Here is an 18,387-nt window from a genome sequence, read left to right on the forward strand (position 1 = left end):
AAACCCACATGTGTCACATGCCCAAGCTCTACTGGCTCTATGAGATGACAACCAAAGCAGCCCAGAAATAAAACAGTAGACATGAAAAACCCAACTTTGCCTTTAAAAATGACAAAGTAAAAATAACAGGTCTCAAGAGCTTCATTAGAGGAGGATATATAAAAGCAGGAGATTGGCCAGCCGCGGTGGCTCATGCCTGTAATCCCAGCACTTTGGGAGGCCCAGGCGGATGGATCACGAGGTCAACAGATCGAGACCATCCTGGCCAACATGGTAAAACCCTGTTTCTACTAAAAATACAAAAATTAGCTGGGGGTGGTGGTGCGCACCTGTAGTCCCACCTACTTGGGAGACTGAGGCAGAAGAATCGCTTGAACCCAGGAGGCGGAGGTTGCAGTGAACCGAGATTACATCACCGTACTCCAGCCTGGCAACAGAGTGAGACTCTTAAAAACAAAAAAAATCAAGGAGGAGATTGAGGACTCAGTACACCCTATATTCTGCTTTGCTGTGGACTTGGGCCTCTTGTTCTCCAGAGCAGCATTCTCAGGGCCAAGCACAGAATCGGCCCTCAAAAGACACTGATCACAGATGCATCTGTCTGTGTGCATCTCCTAGGATAAGCCTCAGCGGCTTGGTTTACAGCTGGAGCGTCTGCTGTGGTCCAGGCTCTGTGCAGGGTGCTGGGAATAAAAAGATGAGGAGACTATGGCTGTGTTCTCAAGCGGCTGAGTCTGTGAGTTACTCTGGTATCAGTTCGCCAGGGCTCCTCGTGAAGAGCGCAGTACAACAAAAGTCACAGGCAAGAGCTATATTTCTGGGTTAAATTCTTCCCCTCACTCATTTTCAATAATAGGAACAAAGGAGGCTACCCAAACAAGTAGTATTGACATTCTTCTTTCCAAGTTGCAGCTACAACGAGGCAGCCAGCAGTAAAGACGATGAGCCAACGGGTACTGATTGAACCTGGGTAGGTGTAAAAATAGCCTAAGCAATTTAGAAATAAGCAGCTAACTGTATTTGGACTGGCAAAAAGGCAGGGTACCTGAGGTGGGAGGAGTAAGAAAACAGAAACTCACGTCACCATCTCTCCATCCTTTGCTGCTTCCTCAATTCAAACCACATCATTGTGCTGCTGGATAATATGACAACCTCCAAACTGGTCTCCCTTCCTCTTGCCTTGTTCCCTTTACCCCATTCTCTACCCAGTGGTTAGAGGAGTTTGCAAAATTGCAGATGAGAAACCATTCCACCCCACTGCTTAAAAGCTTTTAGTGGGTTCCTGCAGCCAAAATCCTGCTCCAGCTCACAGGCTCCTCCCCATGTTCTGGCCTCTGCTTGCTTTTGCTTCTCATTTCCAGCCACTCTCCTTTCAGCATTCTACAGGACTAATGGAAGTCCCTTTCTAGTGTCCTGGCCTTTGCATATGCTATTCCCTGTGCCTGAAACACACCTTATTATCCCTACCACACCAGCTGCTTTAGTATTATTATTACTTATCTAATTTTGGCCTTACCATCAGACTAGAAATGCCCTGAGGCCCAGGGCTGTGTCTTTGGGTTCATGCTGTATTCCCATCACCTAGCACATTCCTTAGTACTAAATGAATGAACATATGCATGAACACATTCAGGAAATTGCTAAATCAAAAGGATTCAGGTAGGGAAGTAGTAGAATATAACATTGGAAAGATAAGTAGAACCTGGTTGTTCAGGCAGAGCTCAGACTGCAGGTTAGAGGCGTGACGATTATCCTGTAGGCAAAGGGTTTTTAAGCAGGACAGGGACATGATAAAATGTATTCATGAAGACTAACTAGTTCATGAGGGGTTGAATGGAAGAGAGAGCGGAGGTGGGCAAAATCAGCTAGGAGGCTGTTAGAACAGTTATAATAGCAATTGTGAAAGAAAAGGGGAGAGAAAAGCAAAATACGTGTGAGAGAAGGAGAGACTCCATGAGGTGTCTTACAGACGTCACATTTAACATCTCTAAAGCTCAAAACTCACCTTGTACCTGCCAATGCTTCTAGTCCTGGTACCAGGACCACCCACTGGCATTCATACAGGGGCCTAAGCCAGACGCCTGGAGGGGAATCAGCCCCTCCCTCCCCTTTCTCATCCCCACCCGAATCCAGTTAGCCATTCAGTCATAACACTCAAGTTAGAAGCATCTCACATGTGTCTCCTTCCTTCTCCAGTCCATCTCCACTGCCTCTCTTTGGTCCTTCTCATTCACTGGTATCTTTATTACATCACTAATCAGTTTTAAATCTTCACTTTTTTCCCCATTGTTTTCAGGATAAAATTCAAATCCAGACCCTTCACTGTCTTCCCCTGGCCCATCTCTAGTCGCACTCCTTTAGTGCTGGGAAACGTGCAAGGTGATTGCCTCTAGGTATAAATCTGAGCCAGCAGAGGAATGGGGGTTTCATTCAGGTAAACAGGAAAGTCAGGAGGGAAAGCTAATTTAGAAGGTAGAGAAAGCAATGAACTGACTTAAGTATGGTTATTTTTCAGGTGCGTGTGTCTGGATGAACTTATTTTGGATTTAAAAAGGAAAAAAAGAAAGAATAAAGGAAGACATATAAGGCTCCCAAATAACCTATAATCAAGAAGACAATCTCTGGATATGCTCTTGACATTGTCTGAACTAAGGAGAATGCAAAAAGACCACAGGAAACAATAAATGGCTATTCCCAAGTGGAGAGAACACAAAATATGAGATTTATCTCACCGAGGTCTTTGCAGATTCTCTTCGCCAGACTCTCTGTGTCCCTCATCAGCTGAGCTATGATGCATTTAAATTTGTCGCTAACCCGTGATTCCACTTTCCTGAAAACTAGAGACATAAAAAAAAAAAAAAGAAAAAAGAGTGAGTATATTTTCAGGAAGGACAGACTGTAGTTCAAAGTAGATATCTCTAAAACCTTTTTCTGCCTTTGATACTTCCTCTGAAAAACCTAAGGTTCCAGGCTCACTGGCAGGTGGTCCAGATGATATAACAAATGCTCAAAATGCAATGGCTCCCTGTTGCTTCTTGTACTGATTCTAACATCTGTCTTTCATGGGGTAGGTCTAACTAACTTCTTTTTTTTTTTTTTTTTTTGAGTGAGACAGAGTCTCACTCTGTCACCCAGGCTGGAGTGTAGTGGTGCGATCTCAGCTCACTGCAACCTCCGTCTCCCGGGTTCAAGTGATTCTTCTGCCTCAGCCTCCCAAGTAGATGGAACTACAGGCACCCGCCACCACGCCTGTCTAGTTTTTGTATTTTTAGTGGAGACGGGGCTTCACCATATTGGCCAGGTTGGTCTCGAACTCCTGAGCTGGTGATCCACCCGCCTTGGCCTCCCAAAGTGCCAGGATTACAGGTGTGAGCCACTGCACCTGGCCTAACCAGTTTCTTACTGTGGCTGTCCTGTTACCTCTTCTCTGATGAGGCTGGCATCTCTCATGTCTCTGCAAGTGCCAAAATCTAACCCTGTCTCTGTGCTTTGACATTCTCCCTCCTCCCACAGCCCCCAGCGGTATTCACACTGATCCTCCATTTATCAGTGTATTATTTCAGCCTAATTATTAATTGCCTGCAATGTGCCATGCTTTGATTATAGAGAGTTGAAAGAACACACTTCATGCTCCATACAGGGCTGTGATCTTAAGGGAGAGAAATATACATGGCTAACTAACCATAGCAGTTCTCTAACGGAAGTACATGTAAAGTGTGGCCAGGTGTGGTGGCTCATGCCTGTAATCCTAACACTTTGGGAGGCCGAGGAGGGTGGATCACTTGAGGTCAGGAATTCAAGACCAGCCTGGCCAACATGGTGAAACCCTGTCTCTACTAAAAATACAAAAAATTAGCCAGGTGTGGTGGTACATGCTTGTAATTCCAGCTACTCAGGAGACTGAGGCAGGAGAATCACTTGAACCCAGGAGGTGGAGCTTGCAGTGAGCTGAGATTGCACCACTGCACTCCAGCCTAGGCAACAGCGTGAGACTCCATCTCAAAAAAAAAAGAAATTGTACACGCAAAGTGTCACAAAACACAAGGAAAGTAACACCTAATTCTTCCAGGGAAGTCAGAGTTGTAGACTAAATACAGGAAGAAGAAAGAAGAAAGCAAGAGTAGTCATATATATTCCATCACAACTTGGCAAAGAAAAAAAAAGCGCAGTGACGTACAAAGGAAGCACAGACAAAAGGTTGGAGAGAGAAAGCACACGGCATGATTGAGTAGCCCAGAGGAATGCAACATGGTTGGGTTTATGAATATTTGAAGACGATGAAGCTCAGAGGGGCAGGAGGAACCGGATTATAAAGAAATTCATATGTGACACTGAAAAGTTGGGATTGGGTACATCACACTCCTTACTTACAAGCAGCCTTCAAAAAGCAACTTATCTATACCACTCCCTATTACAGGTCTATTTGTTGTACCTCAGACATACAGTCACGTACTACTCAGAGAGCAAGGGTGAAGTCATATATATTTTCTGTATCCCTCTCTTCCTTGCAGGGTTAGCATAATAATAACATCAATAAACAGTTGTTAGTCTTACTAAAAAATCATCTCTGATCTTTTGAGGAGTGACATAATGAATTCAGATCATTCCGTTTCAACTAAAATGATCAAATACATATTCAAACAGTGATGATCACACAGGGACAGAGCATGGGAAAAGGCTGAGTGAGCCCAGCTCTTGGCTATCTGATGTCTAAATTCTCTCATCACCTCTTTTGCATTGCTAGTACATTTATAAGAGGTTTTTGGAACCAAAGAGGAAGAACGTTTGCTCTCTGCAGGCCACTTCTGAGGTTCATCTATTGCTTGGGATGAGAGCTCAGTTAGAGAGGCTAAAAATGTGACTATTACTCAAGTTTGGGGTTAAATATTTTCTACTAAACAGAGAAAGAGTCAAAGTTCAGTGTTCTACTAGATGGCTCTGAACCAGAGGTAGCAGAGAGTAACAAAATCTCAAAGGGCTTGTTACTGGATCCAACTTACACTTCTGGGGCTTATAAACAACTTGCTCCAGTTCCTCCAGGTTGTCTTTGACTGTTGCTATCACTGACGCATCAAGAGAAGCACACAGCTTGCAGATATAATCCAAGGCTTCATCTGTGTCTTTGGCATCCCCAACACCAACTGAGGCAGTCAGCCCAATGACCTGTAAGGAGCATTCAAAATCATGAGATGTCTGAGAAATGGTACCATGTTTCCACAACCCCTCATATAACTTTCCTGCTGGAGTACGGTTTTTGTTTTTTTGGTTTTTACTAACACACAGTGTATGTCACATGGAGGCGCATAATGCATATTTACTAAGTGAACAAATGAGTAAAGGAAACAAAATTCATAATGAGTTGTACAATATGGACTCGGGACTTGAGAAGGACATCTTCAATGTGGCCACAAGAGTAAGAAAATAGGAGTTAGGAAGATTATAGCTCTTCCGAAGTATTCGTCTGACTTTGGAGATACCTGGGGCAGTGGGCCTGAAGATCCTCCAAGTTTCTGATCTAGATAATTAAACATGATCATATTGTATGGGTGTTGTTTACTGGTGTTGTGGCATTCATCAAATATCATCAAAGTAAAGACGGACAGTGATGGAATCGTTCCCTTTTTAAGGTTGTTCACAAGAATCTGCGGAGTTAAAATGATGATGTCATTGTTCTCAACAATCTGTTCCACCGGTACATTCTCAGCTGTTGCTCCAGAAATGCCTGTAACTCTATACCTGGGAAATGACAGAAATTCCATATTACCAATCACGATGTGAATAAGGAACCACAAATATGAAATGCTAGCTCAGAACATCAACTGATTAAATTCTCCCTGAGTCCAAAAGGAGTATAGCTGTAGGCAAGTCCTTAGCACAGAGCCTGACACATAGTAAGTGATCAATAAATCCAAGCTAGTTGTAATTTATAGTAGTATATATTAAGTCACTGAGAAAAGAGTATGTAAAAGAATAATATCAAATAAATTATAAAATCACTAAAGAAGTTAAACGTGTCCCATAAACATCAGATTTATCCCTGAAGTCATTTACTCCCCATACAAGGGCAAACCAGGGGAGTTTAAGCTTTCTGGTACATCTAACAAAAAAGACTTGAATCCATGAAGGAATTACATCTGGATTATATAAAAGCTGAATCTAATATAATTTTTTATTGTTGTTTTTCAAAACCAAACAGAAAACACATCAATTAACACAAAGCTGGAGAAAAAGAAATTGAAGCAACTATTATACCTACCCAAGTCTTTCAAAGTATTTTGAGAATACAGATTGCTGCTGTTCATATACTGGGATCTGATTTGCAAAAAAGACAACTTTCCCCTTTTGTCCTGGTGGGAATTTTTTAAGATGATGTTCACATATAAGGACTGAAACCAGAGTTTTTCCACAACCTTTTAACATGTAAGGAAAAAAGAAAACATGTAACTCATATATTAGATATTTCTCTAGAAAGGCATTTATTTTTGGCTCTTCTAATACTACTGAGCTGACTAATTAATTGATAATTTAGATGGGTTAACAGTTACAGAATTTACACTATGACTAAAAAATATCAAGCTACTTCCTAGGTGCATGCAAACAGCCAAGACCCAAAAGCAAGCTAACAGAGGACACTTTTCTTACCTTCTCATGTCCCATAAAATACACAAGGACATTAGTACGACAGTTTTCTCAAAAGACATATGGAACAAGGAAAAAACTGAAACTTGCCCATTCTGTCCCAGTATTCAACAACAACAACAAAAAAGGAAGCAAACAGAAAAACAATGTAAGTAATGGCAATAGGCTTACCTGTAGGAGCACATATTATTGTGTTTTTTCCTTTCTTAGCAGGCAAAGCAAGCTCTAATTGGTAATTTCTTAGTTTAAATGGGCTGTGCAAGTTTGTATCAGACACTTCTGGAATACAAAAGGAGCAAAATTACCAAACAGTTCCTGCTCTGAGGAATCACGGTAATAGCTACAGTCTAATGTCCACAAATTCTGACTCCAGCAAGAAGAGCCTCACTGGAGAAAGTTTAGAATCCTTTCTCTTGGCAACCACTCTTTCTTTTCCACTAATTTGAAGTACAGAATTCTCTCAGTGACAAAGTATTGATGGCAAGAAGGAAAAAAAAAAACAAACCATGAATTATTTTTTATACAATCATGGAAGGCTAACAAGAGAAACCAAAACAAGAATGGCCCAATTCAGGGTAAGACAACCTGTCCACTAAAGGCAATGCTGTATGGAAAAAAGCAACAAATCCTCCTAAGATATTTGAAGAAAACCAAACTCTTAACATTGGATTCTCAAAGCAATTTCTTATTAAGGAGCAATAACACTTTGTCGTTCTTCAGGTTCTCAAACGATATTTTCTCTCGACACAACCAGAAGTTTTAAAAAATAATCAAATTTATCTCAATAACAGGTAGGCATATAAAATGTTAAGAGCTAGCAAAGACTTTGGAAATTATCTACTGAGTCTAACCTGCCCATTTTAGAGAAAGGGAGAATTTCTAAAAGGTTAAGTGAATTAACCTCACACAAAAGACATGTAAGGGCCAGGCACAGTGGCTCATGCCTATAATCCCAGCACTTGGGAGGCCGAAGTGGATGGATCACTTGAGGTCAGGAGTTTGAGAACAGCCTGGCCAACATGGTGAAATCCCCATCTCTACCAAAAAAAAAAAAAAAAAAATACAAAAATTATCCAGATGTGGTGGCACATGCCCGTGGTCCCAGCTACTTGGGAGACTGAGGCAGGAGAATCACTTGAACCCAGGAGGCCAAGGTTGCAGTGAGCTGAGATTGTGCCACTGCACTCCAGCCTGAACAATAGAGCGAGAGACTCCATCTCAAAAAACAACAAAAGACATGCAAGAATCTTCACATGTCAGAAAATTCAAAGCAACTCATATTCATTATTTTTTTTTCTTTTTTTTTCCAAGGGGTAACAGATTTTATTCTGAAATGACCAACAACAAAACAAAACAAAAATACTTGTAATATTCAGTTGCAGAAGCAATCTGCACATTTTCTCTTTATGATGTTATCCTAATATCATTTTTCTTCTAACATCACTCATTATTAATCCTAATTTCCTTCCTGATACTCTTTTATAAATAACTTTTTACTATGGCATATTATACAACTTTCTGGTGTCATAAAGCCATCAAGAAAATATGCTTCAAGAAGCATATGGGGGCCTCACAGGGCCACAGCTAACTTACACAGTGCCTCTGTGTAAATGAGAAAAAGGAGCTTCTCTTGGAGGACACAGCCCCCCAGTGCACTGTGTGGCAAATGCACAGGCTGGATCTCAGCCGCTACTCAATTCTCAGCTGGGTGCATTTGGGTAGCACACTAACTTCATCAACTTGCAGGGCAGCCCAGGGGTCCTAAAAGGAAATTGAGCAAGTGGCTCAGAAATAGAAGTAGTATTTCTTTAGAAAGCAAGGCTGATTTGGGAATTCATACACATCAGATTTTGGTGAAGACTCTATTTGCATTTCCACCATAGACATGCACATACTTTCTTAGTGGTAAAAGAAGAAAAAGAGATAGTAAAAAGAAGAAAAAAAAAGATGGTGGAAGAACTGGAAGGAGAGAATGGCATTCCAAATATAGAAAAAGTATCTATTGTAACATAAATTCTCTTTTCTTTCTTAATTTTCCTTACAAACCTTTTCACAAGGCTGTGACTTCGGGTACTGCAAAACGTGTCCCCACACCAAATACCAGAAGAGCACCATTATGGAAAAGAACAAACAATGCCAGGTACCTGAAGGTGGACATGAATTCTCACTAAGATTCTGGCATTCTGGATCTTCTTGGTAGAAAATCTGTATGTCAGAAGTTTCCATCTTATCCTCGAGATCTTCTGTTTCAACATCTTTTATACCTTTGTAAGACCAAAAAAGTCTTAGAATCTTCACATAATCTGATTATAGTTTTGATGGTGAAAGCTCCACAAAAAGGTCGTAACACTAAGATTTTTAACTTCTATTAAAATTTCTCACAACCTCTCCCCTTCACCTTTTAAAACAGTTAAAAGAGTCACTTTGAGTTTCAAATCTCAATTTGGAGTTGACCTCCAATGTAATTTAGAGCTATATTACTCAAAGTGTGGAACGTATTGCCCTACTGAGTCAGAATCCACATTTTAACAAGACCTCCAAGGGATTTGTATGCACCAAAAAAAAAAAAAAAAAAAATAGAAGCATGACTCAGCAGACATTCGTGTCTTCCATTTCTGACTGACTCTAGACCCAGTAAATCAGATGTGTATTTATACAGTTTCTGGAACAACTTACGATCCAAAGAAGCCTAGGAAAGCTAAGACCAGATATTCAGATGTTTACCAAATTCAGCCTTTGAAACAATGCTCTGAGCGTTAGCTTCAAGAAACCAAATGATGGTTCAGACACTTAATCAACAACCAATTCTTTCACCCGTCGGATTCAGTTCCAGATGGCTTCCAGTAAGAGAACCAGGCGATGTCTATCAAGAAATCTACTCTGAAAAGGGGGTAAGTCCTGGAGTTTGAACCTTTCACTCTAGAATTCTTAAGCTATTTCTCTGATAATCTAAACTTCGACTGGGAGTTCGGATTCTGCCTTCCCCAAATCCTTTGGGCCAGATGGGCTAATTCTGGATGAGAGTGGTTTTCCCCAGTCCATTTTTAGGGGTTATATGCAACCAAACTAACTTTGTAGGCAAGTAACTGCCTCCCTCCCAGAATGCAGCTTCCTGCTGGTCTCGCACTAGAGATGTAGCTCTGGCTCTCTGAGGGGAAAACGCCTCTGATGGGATGTGAGAGACCAGTTGGAATGAGCGAAGCCCTAAGTAGAGCTGTGAGGAGGGTACAGTGTCTTACCTTTCTCTACAGTCCACAGTTCACTGAATTTGTTCCTCTCTCTCTCCAAAGCAAGTTTCAAAGTTTTGGGCCAGTTCTCCTTGTCTGATCTGAGAAGGCATTCCACCAATTTCTCTGCACCTGCCATCGTCCCCTTAGTGGAGCAAATCTAAGCAAAGCAACTGTAGTTTATTGATCAATTATCTCAAAAGCTTTCCCTCTATCAGTTTTAACTGAAGAAATGTCAGTTCACGTACTATCTGATTTAAAGCCATTGTACATTACGGTTCAATGGGTCATATTCATGACAGTTTTTTCCCCGTCCAACATATCTTTTAAGATACTTTTTCCTTCATCCTTTCCTTTACACTAGATGTCACTGTGTCAAGCCAAGCCTTCTCATCGCCTCTGAGTTCTTACACCTATCCTCATCAGCAGTATTAGGAAAATAATCATTTGACAACCATTCCCAACATGGGTATATTGGCATATAGCAATATGTGGAAACAGATAACAAAATACTAACAATTTTTTTTTCAGGGTTGAGGAATTTGTATGACTTTTACTAATCATAATAACTAAAGTTTATTGTTCACACACTCTGTGCAAGACATACATGAGTACTTTATATATATTATCTCATTTACATATCTCATTACCCTTATAAAAGTACCATATTAATAAAAAGTACCATTATTATTTCCATTTTACACACAAGGAAACAGATATTCAGAGAAACTAAGTAACTTGCCCAAGATCATACTGCTAGTAAGTGGTTGAGCTATGATTCTAACGAAATTTATCTGTGTTCAGAGTCTAAACACTTAACTGCTAGAGTCTGTAGCCCTTTCTCATCTGCTCAACTGTTCAATTTAAATTTGCATAAAACACTGTTCACAGACTGTGGTGATTTTAACTGAAAATAGGGCAAACTTCAAAAAAACTTTGTGACATAAATATTACTCAGTTCACATTAAAAGTACCATTCTGGCTGGGCGCGGTGGCTCACACCTGTAATCCCAGCACTTTGAGAGGCCGAGGCGGGTGGATCACGAGGTCAGGAGTTCGAGACCAGCCTGATCAACATGGTGAAACCCCGTCTCTACTAAAAATACAAAAATTAGCTGGGCGTGGTAGCGCGCACCCATAATCCCAGCTACTCAAGAGGCTGAGGCAGGAGAATCACTTGAACCCAGGAGGCAGAGGGTGCAGTGAACCGAGATCATGCCATTGCACTCCAGCCTCGGTGACAGAGCAAGACTCCATCTCAAAAAAAAAAAAAAAGGTACTATTCTATGAGTACTTTTGTGGGTTTCAATGGTCTTTCTCAGGTCTAAAACAGTATAGAAAACAGAAGACACGTCCCATGTTATTATTATTTCCCCCAATTTTAGTACTTTATATTAACTTACCTGTAGAATTTCTTCACATTCCTGATTAATTAAACATTCAGACAGATCAGAAATGATATCTGTTGGAATAATTCTGGTTTTAAATTCTGGTTGTAAACGTTTTAAAAGTAATCTATACTCCTCCAACTTTTCAATTTTTTTGAAATCCCAACTTTCAATGGCTTCATAAAGTCCAGAATAACCTGAAAAGAATGAAAAAAATGTGGACTTTTATGAAACCAACTGAAAAATACTTTGAGATTAGTATCATAGAAATCATGTTTGAATGTATGGTGGTAGAATTCAAAAAATATCTGTAAATTACCCCCAATTGTCATTGATTTTTCAAAAAGAAAACAGTATTCATTTTAGTCATCCAACACTTTTAGGCCTTCTAGCAATATTTATTATCTATTGGGAAAAAGTACTAAGGACAACTTTGAAGTCTTACATTTTTATCTTAGTATAAAATCTTTCTTACAAAGTGCCCCATGGACTTCACCTACAATCCCTAATTTGTCTTTAAAAAGTCAGAGTCAACAGGTTTATTAAGTATCTTCTCAGTGGAAAGCAGTAAAGAAGCCAAAAAGAAATATAAACCTTAATTCCTGACCCCAAGGAACTTTCCTTCTAATTTTTCTAAGATAATATTAAGTAAATGGGAAATTTACTTAATATTATTCCACATGCCTTTAAAAGACATTTATTTAAAAATCATATTTAGAAAGTTCAGAAAAAAATACTAATGGCCAACATACATAAGATGTTCAACCTCATTCTTTTTTAAAACTGTAGTAAAAAACAGATAAAACATTTACCATCTTAACTATTTTTAAATGTACAGTTCAGTCGTGTTAAATTCATTTTGTTATAAAACAAAAATCCAGACCTTTTCCACCTTGCAAATCTAAAACTCTATAAAACAACTATTCCTTTTTCTCTCCTCACCCCTGCTCCCGGTAACCACCACTCTTTCTGTTTCTATGAATCTGACTACTTTAGATAATTTATATAGGTGGCAAAATACAATATTTGTCTTTTTGTGACTGGCTTACTCCACTCAGCACAGCGCCCTCAATGTATGTCGATTTTGCAGCATGTGCCAGGATTTCCTTTTCTTTTCTTTTTAAGGCGGAATAATATTCCATTGCATGTGTATATCACATTTTGTTGATCCATTCATCACTGATGGACATCTGAGTTGCTTCTACCTTGTAAGTGATCATGAATAACGCTACTATCAACATGGATGTGCAAATATCTCATCAATACCCTGCTTTCAATTCTTTTGGAAATACACCAGAAGCAGAACTGCTGGATCATATGGTGATATATATTTTCAATTATTTGAGGGACTGCCAAACTATTTTCCATGGCTGTTACACCATTTTACAATCCTACCAATCAGGCACAGGGTTGCAGTTTCTCCACATCCTCAACTATACGCATTATTTTCTGTTTTTATTTTTATAGAAACCATTGTAATGGGGGTGATGTGATATCACATAATGGCTTTGAATTTCTCTGATGATTACTGATGTTGAATATCTTTCCATATACTCATTAGCCATTTGCATACCATATTTGGATAAATGTCTATTCAAGTCCTTTGCTTTTTTTTTTTTTTTTTTGCTTTTTTTTTGAGATGAGTCTCGCTCTGTCACCCAGGCTGGAGCACAGTGGCATGATGTCGGCTCACTGCAACCTGCACCTCCCAGGTTCAAGTTATTCTCCTGCCTCAGCCTCCTGAGTAGCTGGGACTACAGGCGTATGCCACCACACCTGGCTATTTGTATTTTTAGTAGAGACAGGGTTTTGTCATGTTGGCCAGGCTGGTCTTGAACTCCTGACCTCAGGTGATCCACCTCCCTCAGCCTCCCAAAGTGCTGGGATTACAGGCATGAGCCACCATGCCCAGTCCCTTTGCCTATTTTTTAATTTGATTTTTTTGTCTTTGAGTTGCAGGAGTCCTTGATATAGTCTACATATTAACCCCTAATCAGGTATATGATTTGCAAACATTTTCTCTCATTCCATGGGTTGACTTTTCACCCTATTACGTCCTTTGAGGCATGTAAGTTTCATATAGTCCCATTTGTCTATTTTTTCACTTTTGCTGCCTTTGCTTCTGATATCATGTCCAAGAAATCACTGCCAATTCCAATGTCATGAATTTTTTCTCCTATGCTTTCTTCTAGGAGTTTTAACAGTTTTAGGTCTTATATTTAGTCTTTAATGCATTTTGAGTTGATTTTTGTATAAAGTGTGTGATGGTTAATTTTCTGTGTCAGCTTGACTGGGCTAAGGGATGCCCAGATAGCTGGTAAAACATTATTTTTGGGTGTGGCTGTAACGGTGTTTTCAGAACAGATTATCACTTGAATCAGACTGAATAAAGAAATTCACCCTCACTGATGTGTGCAGACATCATCCAATCCATTATAGACCAAAAGGGAACAAAAAGGGAGAAGAAGGGCCAAATCTCTTTTCTTGAGCTCATCATTTTTCTTGCCCTTGGACATCAGAGGTCCTGGTTCTCAGGCCTTCAGACTCTGAATTACACCAACTGCTCTTCTGATTCTCCAGATTGCAGACAGCAGATCATGGGACATCTCAGCCTCCATAATCACGTGAGCCAATTCCAAAAATATACATGTAACAATGTGTATACATATCTCATCATATATACACACAAATATATCCTATTGCTTTTGTTTCTCTGGAGAACTGTAATACATGGTATAAGTGTCAAAATTCATTATTTTGCATATGGATATCCAGTTTTCCCAACAACATTTGCTGAAGAGATTGTCCTTTCCCCATTGAGTGGTCTTGGTATCTTTGACCACATACTTGAGAATTTATTTCTGGGTGCTTTTTTGGCCTATTTCTCTGTCTTTATGCCAGTGCCACACCATTTTGATTGCTACAGATTTTTAATGTGTTTTGAAATCAGGAGAGGTGAGGCCTCCTGGTTTATTTTTCATTATCAAAATTTTACCTATTCGAGATACCTTGAGATTCTCTATAAATTTTGGATACATTTTTCTATTTCTACAAAAAAAATGCCATTGGGATTTTGATAGGGAGTGCATTGAATCTGCAGTTCACTTTTGGTAGTATAGGCATCTTAAGTCTTTAATTCATGAATGGAGATGTCTTTCCATTTATTTGTGTTATCTTTCATTCTTTCAGCAATATTTTGTTGTTTTCAGGGTGTGAATCTTTTATCTCCTTGGTTAGGTTTCTTCCTAAGTATTTTAATCTTTTTGATGCTATTATAAATGGAATTGTTACCTTAATTTCTTTTTTGGATTATTTGTCAATACATAAACATGTGACTAATTTTGGGGTGTTGATTTGTGTCCTGAAACTTTTCTGAATTAGTTCTAATAGTTTTTTCTAAAATCTTTAGGGTTTTCTACATATAAGATTCTGCCATTGGCCGGGCATGGTGGCTCACGCCTGTAATCCCAGCACTTTGGGAGGCTAAGGCAGGCAGATCACGAGGTCAGGAGATTGAGATCATCCTGATTAACACGGTGAAACCCGGTCTCTACTAAAAGTACAAAAAATTAGCTGGGTGTGGTGGCGAGCACCTGTAGTCCCAGCTACTCGGGAGGCTGAGGCAGGAGAATGGCGTGAACCCAGGAGGCAGAGCTTGCAGTGAGCCGAGATCGCGCCACTGCACTCCATCCAACCTGGGCGACAGAGCGAGACTGTCTCAAAAAAAAAAAAAAAAAAAAAAAATTCTGCCATCTGCAAACAGATTATTTTACTTCTTCTTTTCCAATTTGGATACCTTGTCTTTCTTTTCCTTGCCTAACTGCTCCAGCTAGGACTTCCAGTACTAAACCATTAAAAGTACTATTTTTACCTAACAGGTTGGTAAGGGTTAAAATAACTTACAATATCCAGATTAATCATATCCCCAAAGTGGAGAAATAGTGCTTTCTCTGAAGAGAAACAGAAACCAGCCCTTTGGAAAGACTTGCTCCATTGCTGATTTCAACCAACCTCCTGACTGCCCCTCCCTTTAGCAGTTTCAACACAACAACCAACCAGCATTTCTTCCTGATAAGAGACCACCAACCATAGAGTGGGTCTGGCCAGTCTATGAAGGATGTGCAGTGAGAGTTTTCATGTCCTCTGCTTCACCTTCTGACATCAGAGGGCCAAAAACTCCACCCATGGATCATGCTAACACTGCCAGTTTTTGAACATGGGTGCCATGGAAAGGCATGAACTCAGCTGCCCAGGTGCATTCTTCTACTTTCATATTCATGACTCCTCCTGCAGCTTACTGAATATTTGGTCACCCTGTTCAGCATAAATCCCTGTTTCACTCTTCCCACCCTCAAAGTGCTTGTTTCCCGCTTCTGGCAGGAGGCTACACTTCCCAGCCTGTCAAAATGGCCACCATGCAGACAGACTGCCAACCCTTTATGAAAAATAAAGCTCTCCTTTCCAAATTTATGAACTTCATGATTCTTCTGTTGATAGAAAACGCCATAGCTCTGAAAACAGAAATGTAAAAATTATGTAATATTTGATGCATGTACCAGAATATTTGTAACATATATAATAAAGACTGTAACAAGAAAAGGAACATATGTGAACCCACTATCCAATTTAAGAACCACCATATTCCGGCTGGGTGCAGGGGCTCATGCCTGTAATCCCAGCACTTTAGGAGGTCAAGGCAGGCAGATCACTTGAGGCCAGGAGTTCAAGACCAGTCTGACCAACATGGTGAAACCCCATCTCTACTAAAAATACAAAAATTAGCTGGGCATGGTGGCATGTGCCTGTAATCCCAGCTACTCGGGAGGCTGAGGGAGAAGAATTGCTTGAACCGGGACCCAGGAGGCGGAGGTTGCAGTGAGCGGAGATTGCAACACTGCACTCCAGCCTGGGCTATGGAGTGAAACTCTGCCTCAAAAAAACAAAAACAAAAAACAAACAAACAAAAAAAAACAACATATTCCAATACTTTGTGCCTTCTCTTTCCAACCTCTCTGCTCCCTGCCAAAGTCACTGCTTTCCTGTATTTAATATATCAATACTTTAATTTTTTTATAGTTGCATATATTTGATTCCCTAAGCAATATGTTAAGTTTAGCTTTTTGGAGCTTTATAAATATTATATCCTATGCCATGTAAGTTTCTCTTTCTTTAAAATTTAACATTACATTTCTACAACTCACCTGAGTTGTCATCTATAGATGTGTTCACACCTTTTCATTGTAGTTTAATGGACCATGTGTAAATACTATAAAATTTATGTATACATTCTCCTCTTAAAAGACATCAGGCTAATTTCCAGTTTTGTTTGCTTACTTTTGTTACTACAATTATACTATGAACACTCTTATATGCATATTCTGGAATATATGTATAAGTTCTTCTAGGGCACAAACTTAAAAGTGAAACTTTTGGATAGAAGGATACATGAGAGCTGAATTCTACAAGGTGATATCAAGTTATTTTTCAAAATAGTTGTATCAATTTACACTCCATATAATGATATTTAAGATTTCCAGCCAGGCACGGTAGCTCACGCCTATAATCCCAGCACTTTGGGAGGCCGAGGCAGGTGGATCACCTGAGGTCAGGAGTTCAAGGCCAACCTGACCAACATGACAAAACCCCATCTCTGGCTAGGCGCGGTGGCTCACGCCTGTAATTCCAGCACTTTGGGAGACCGAGGCAGGCGGATCACGAGGTCAGGAGATCGAGACCATCCTGGCTAACATGGTGAAACCCTGTCTCTACTAAAACTACAAAAAATTAGCCGGCGAGGTGGCGGGCGCCTGTAGTACCAGCTACTCGGAGGCTGAGGCAGGAGAATCGCTTAAACCTGGGAGGTGGAGATTGCAGTGAGCTGAGATTGCACCACCGTACTCCAGCAGAGGCGACAGAGTGAGATTCTGTCTCAATCAATCAATCAATCCATAAATGAAGGAATGAATCAATGAAGGAATGAATGAATGTTAATACATTTTCCCCAACTACCTTCCAAACTGTACTAACTTACCCTCCATCCATAGTGTATGAATGATATTTCCCTCCATAGCACTGAATGTGCTCAATCTTCATAACTTTTGCAAAACTGAGAGAAAAAAACAGACCAAACAAATAAACTTCACTGTTTTTAATGATTTCTTGTGGCATTTCTTCCACCTTTGGCCAATGTCTTTTTTTTTTTTTTTTCTGAATAAATTTCCTGTTCATGTCTCACAGCTAGTTTTGAGGGGACATTCATATTTTTTCTAAATTGGATTTATAAGAATCTTTTATGCATTTAGGTAGATGTTATATAATCTGGCTCGTTTTTCCAGTATATGAAAATACTGTTTTTCTAGTATAATCTCACTTGTTTTCCAGTAGATAAAAATGCGTGGCCTCCATTTTTATTTTACGTATCTATTGCAACAAGACTGAATGAACTCTGTTAGTTCCGGTAATTTGGGGGAATTTTGTTTCTGTTCTTTATTTTAGCCAGTTTGCTGTCTTTGGAGTTAACTGGCTGTTCTTTTTGCAATTAATTACTTCTGTCAAATTAATTAATTCATGAGTTTTCATTCTTTTGAAATACCAATAAATCCATTTAGGCTATAAATTCTGATTAAAAGCGTATTACATCTTAAAATATATAATGTGTTGGCTGATTGCCATGCTTACTTTTGAAAGTAGCTATACTTGTTTACATTTTTTCATTCTGTTAGGAGTTACTCAAAAGAATGTTACTTTGAAATTATGTGATACTTTTTTAAACCTATGATTAATTTCTGGGATATAGAATAATAGCTAACTGTAATTTAATGCCATGCAGTTTAATTTCCAAAACACCCAAACGTAGTTGTTATTCTAATTTTACAAATAAGGAAACTGAGGCATACAAGAGTTAAGACATTTGCCCAGAGTCACAGAGCCTACAAACTTGAAAATAAAACTCATAAAAGTTATGCTTTGAGAATTTATTAAATATTTATCTGTAACTCATATAGGATCACTTTGGCAAAGCTTTTTAAGAATTGGAGGAGAAGGATATATTCTTTATATGATACAAAATGGAAAACATAGACATTAAATTAACCTTATTAAACAGATCATTTATACCTTTTTTTTTTTTTTTT

At 39.4% G+C, this 18,387-nt stretch overlaps 1 protein-coding gene across 1 annotated transcript in view; it reads right to left on the bottom strand.

Moving 5' to 3' along the window:
* The window catches only part of DDX58 (DEAD (Asp-Glu-Ala-Asp) box polypeptide 58), an 85,200-nt gene that overhangs the window by 27,219 nt on the left and 39,594 nt on the right, over positions 1-18,387 (bottom strand). The window contains exons 3-10 of the mRNA XM_011979985.1: positions 11,270-11,451; positions 9,879-10,026; positions 8,784-8,903; positions 6,811-6,918; positions 6,257-6,410; positions 5,478-5,736; positions 5,001-5,163; positions 2,733-2,837 (exon numbers count right to left, since the gene is read on the bottom strand). Of these exons, the coding sequence (XP_011835375.1) occupies positions 2,733-2,837; positions 5,001-5,163; positions 5,478-5,736; positions 6,257-6,410; positions 6,811-6,918; positions 8,784-8,903; positions 9,879-10,026; positions 11,270-11,451 (1,239 nt within the window). The remainder of the gene's footprint in view (positions 1-2,732; positions 2,838-5,000; positions 5,164-5,477; positions 5,737-6,256; positions 6,411-6,810; positions 6,919-8,783; positions 8,904-9,878; positions 10,027-11,269; positions 11,452-18,387) is intronic.

The sequence above is a fragment of the Mandrillus leucophaeus genome, unplaced genomic scaffold (genome assembly GCF_000951045.1).
Source record: "Mandrillus leucophaeus isolate KB7577 unplaced genomic scaffold, Mleu.le_1.0 Scaffold208, whole genome shotgun sequence".
Lineage (NCBI taxonomy): Eukaryota > Metazoa > Chordata > Mammalia > Primates > Cercopithecidae > Mandrillus > Mandrillus leucophaeus.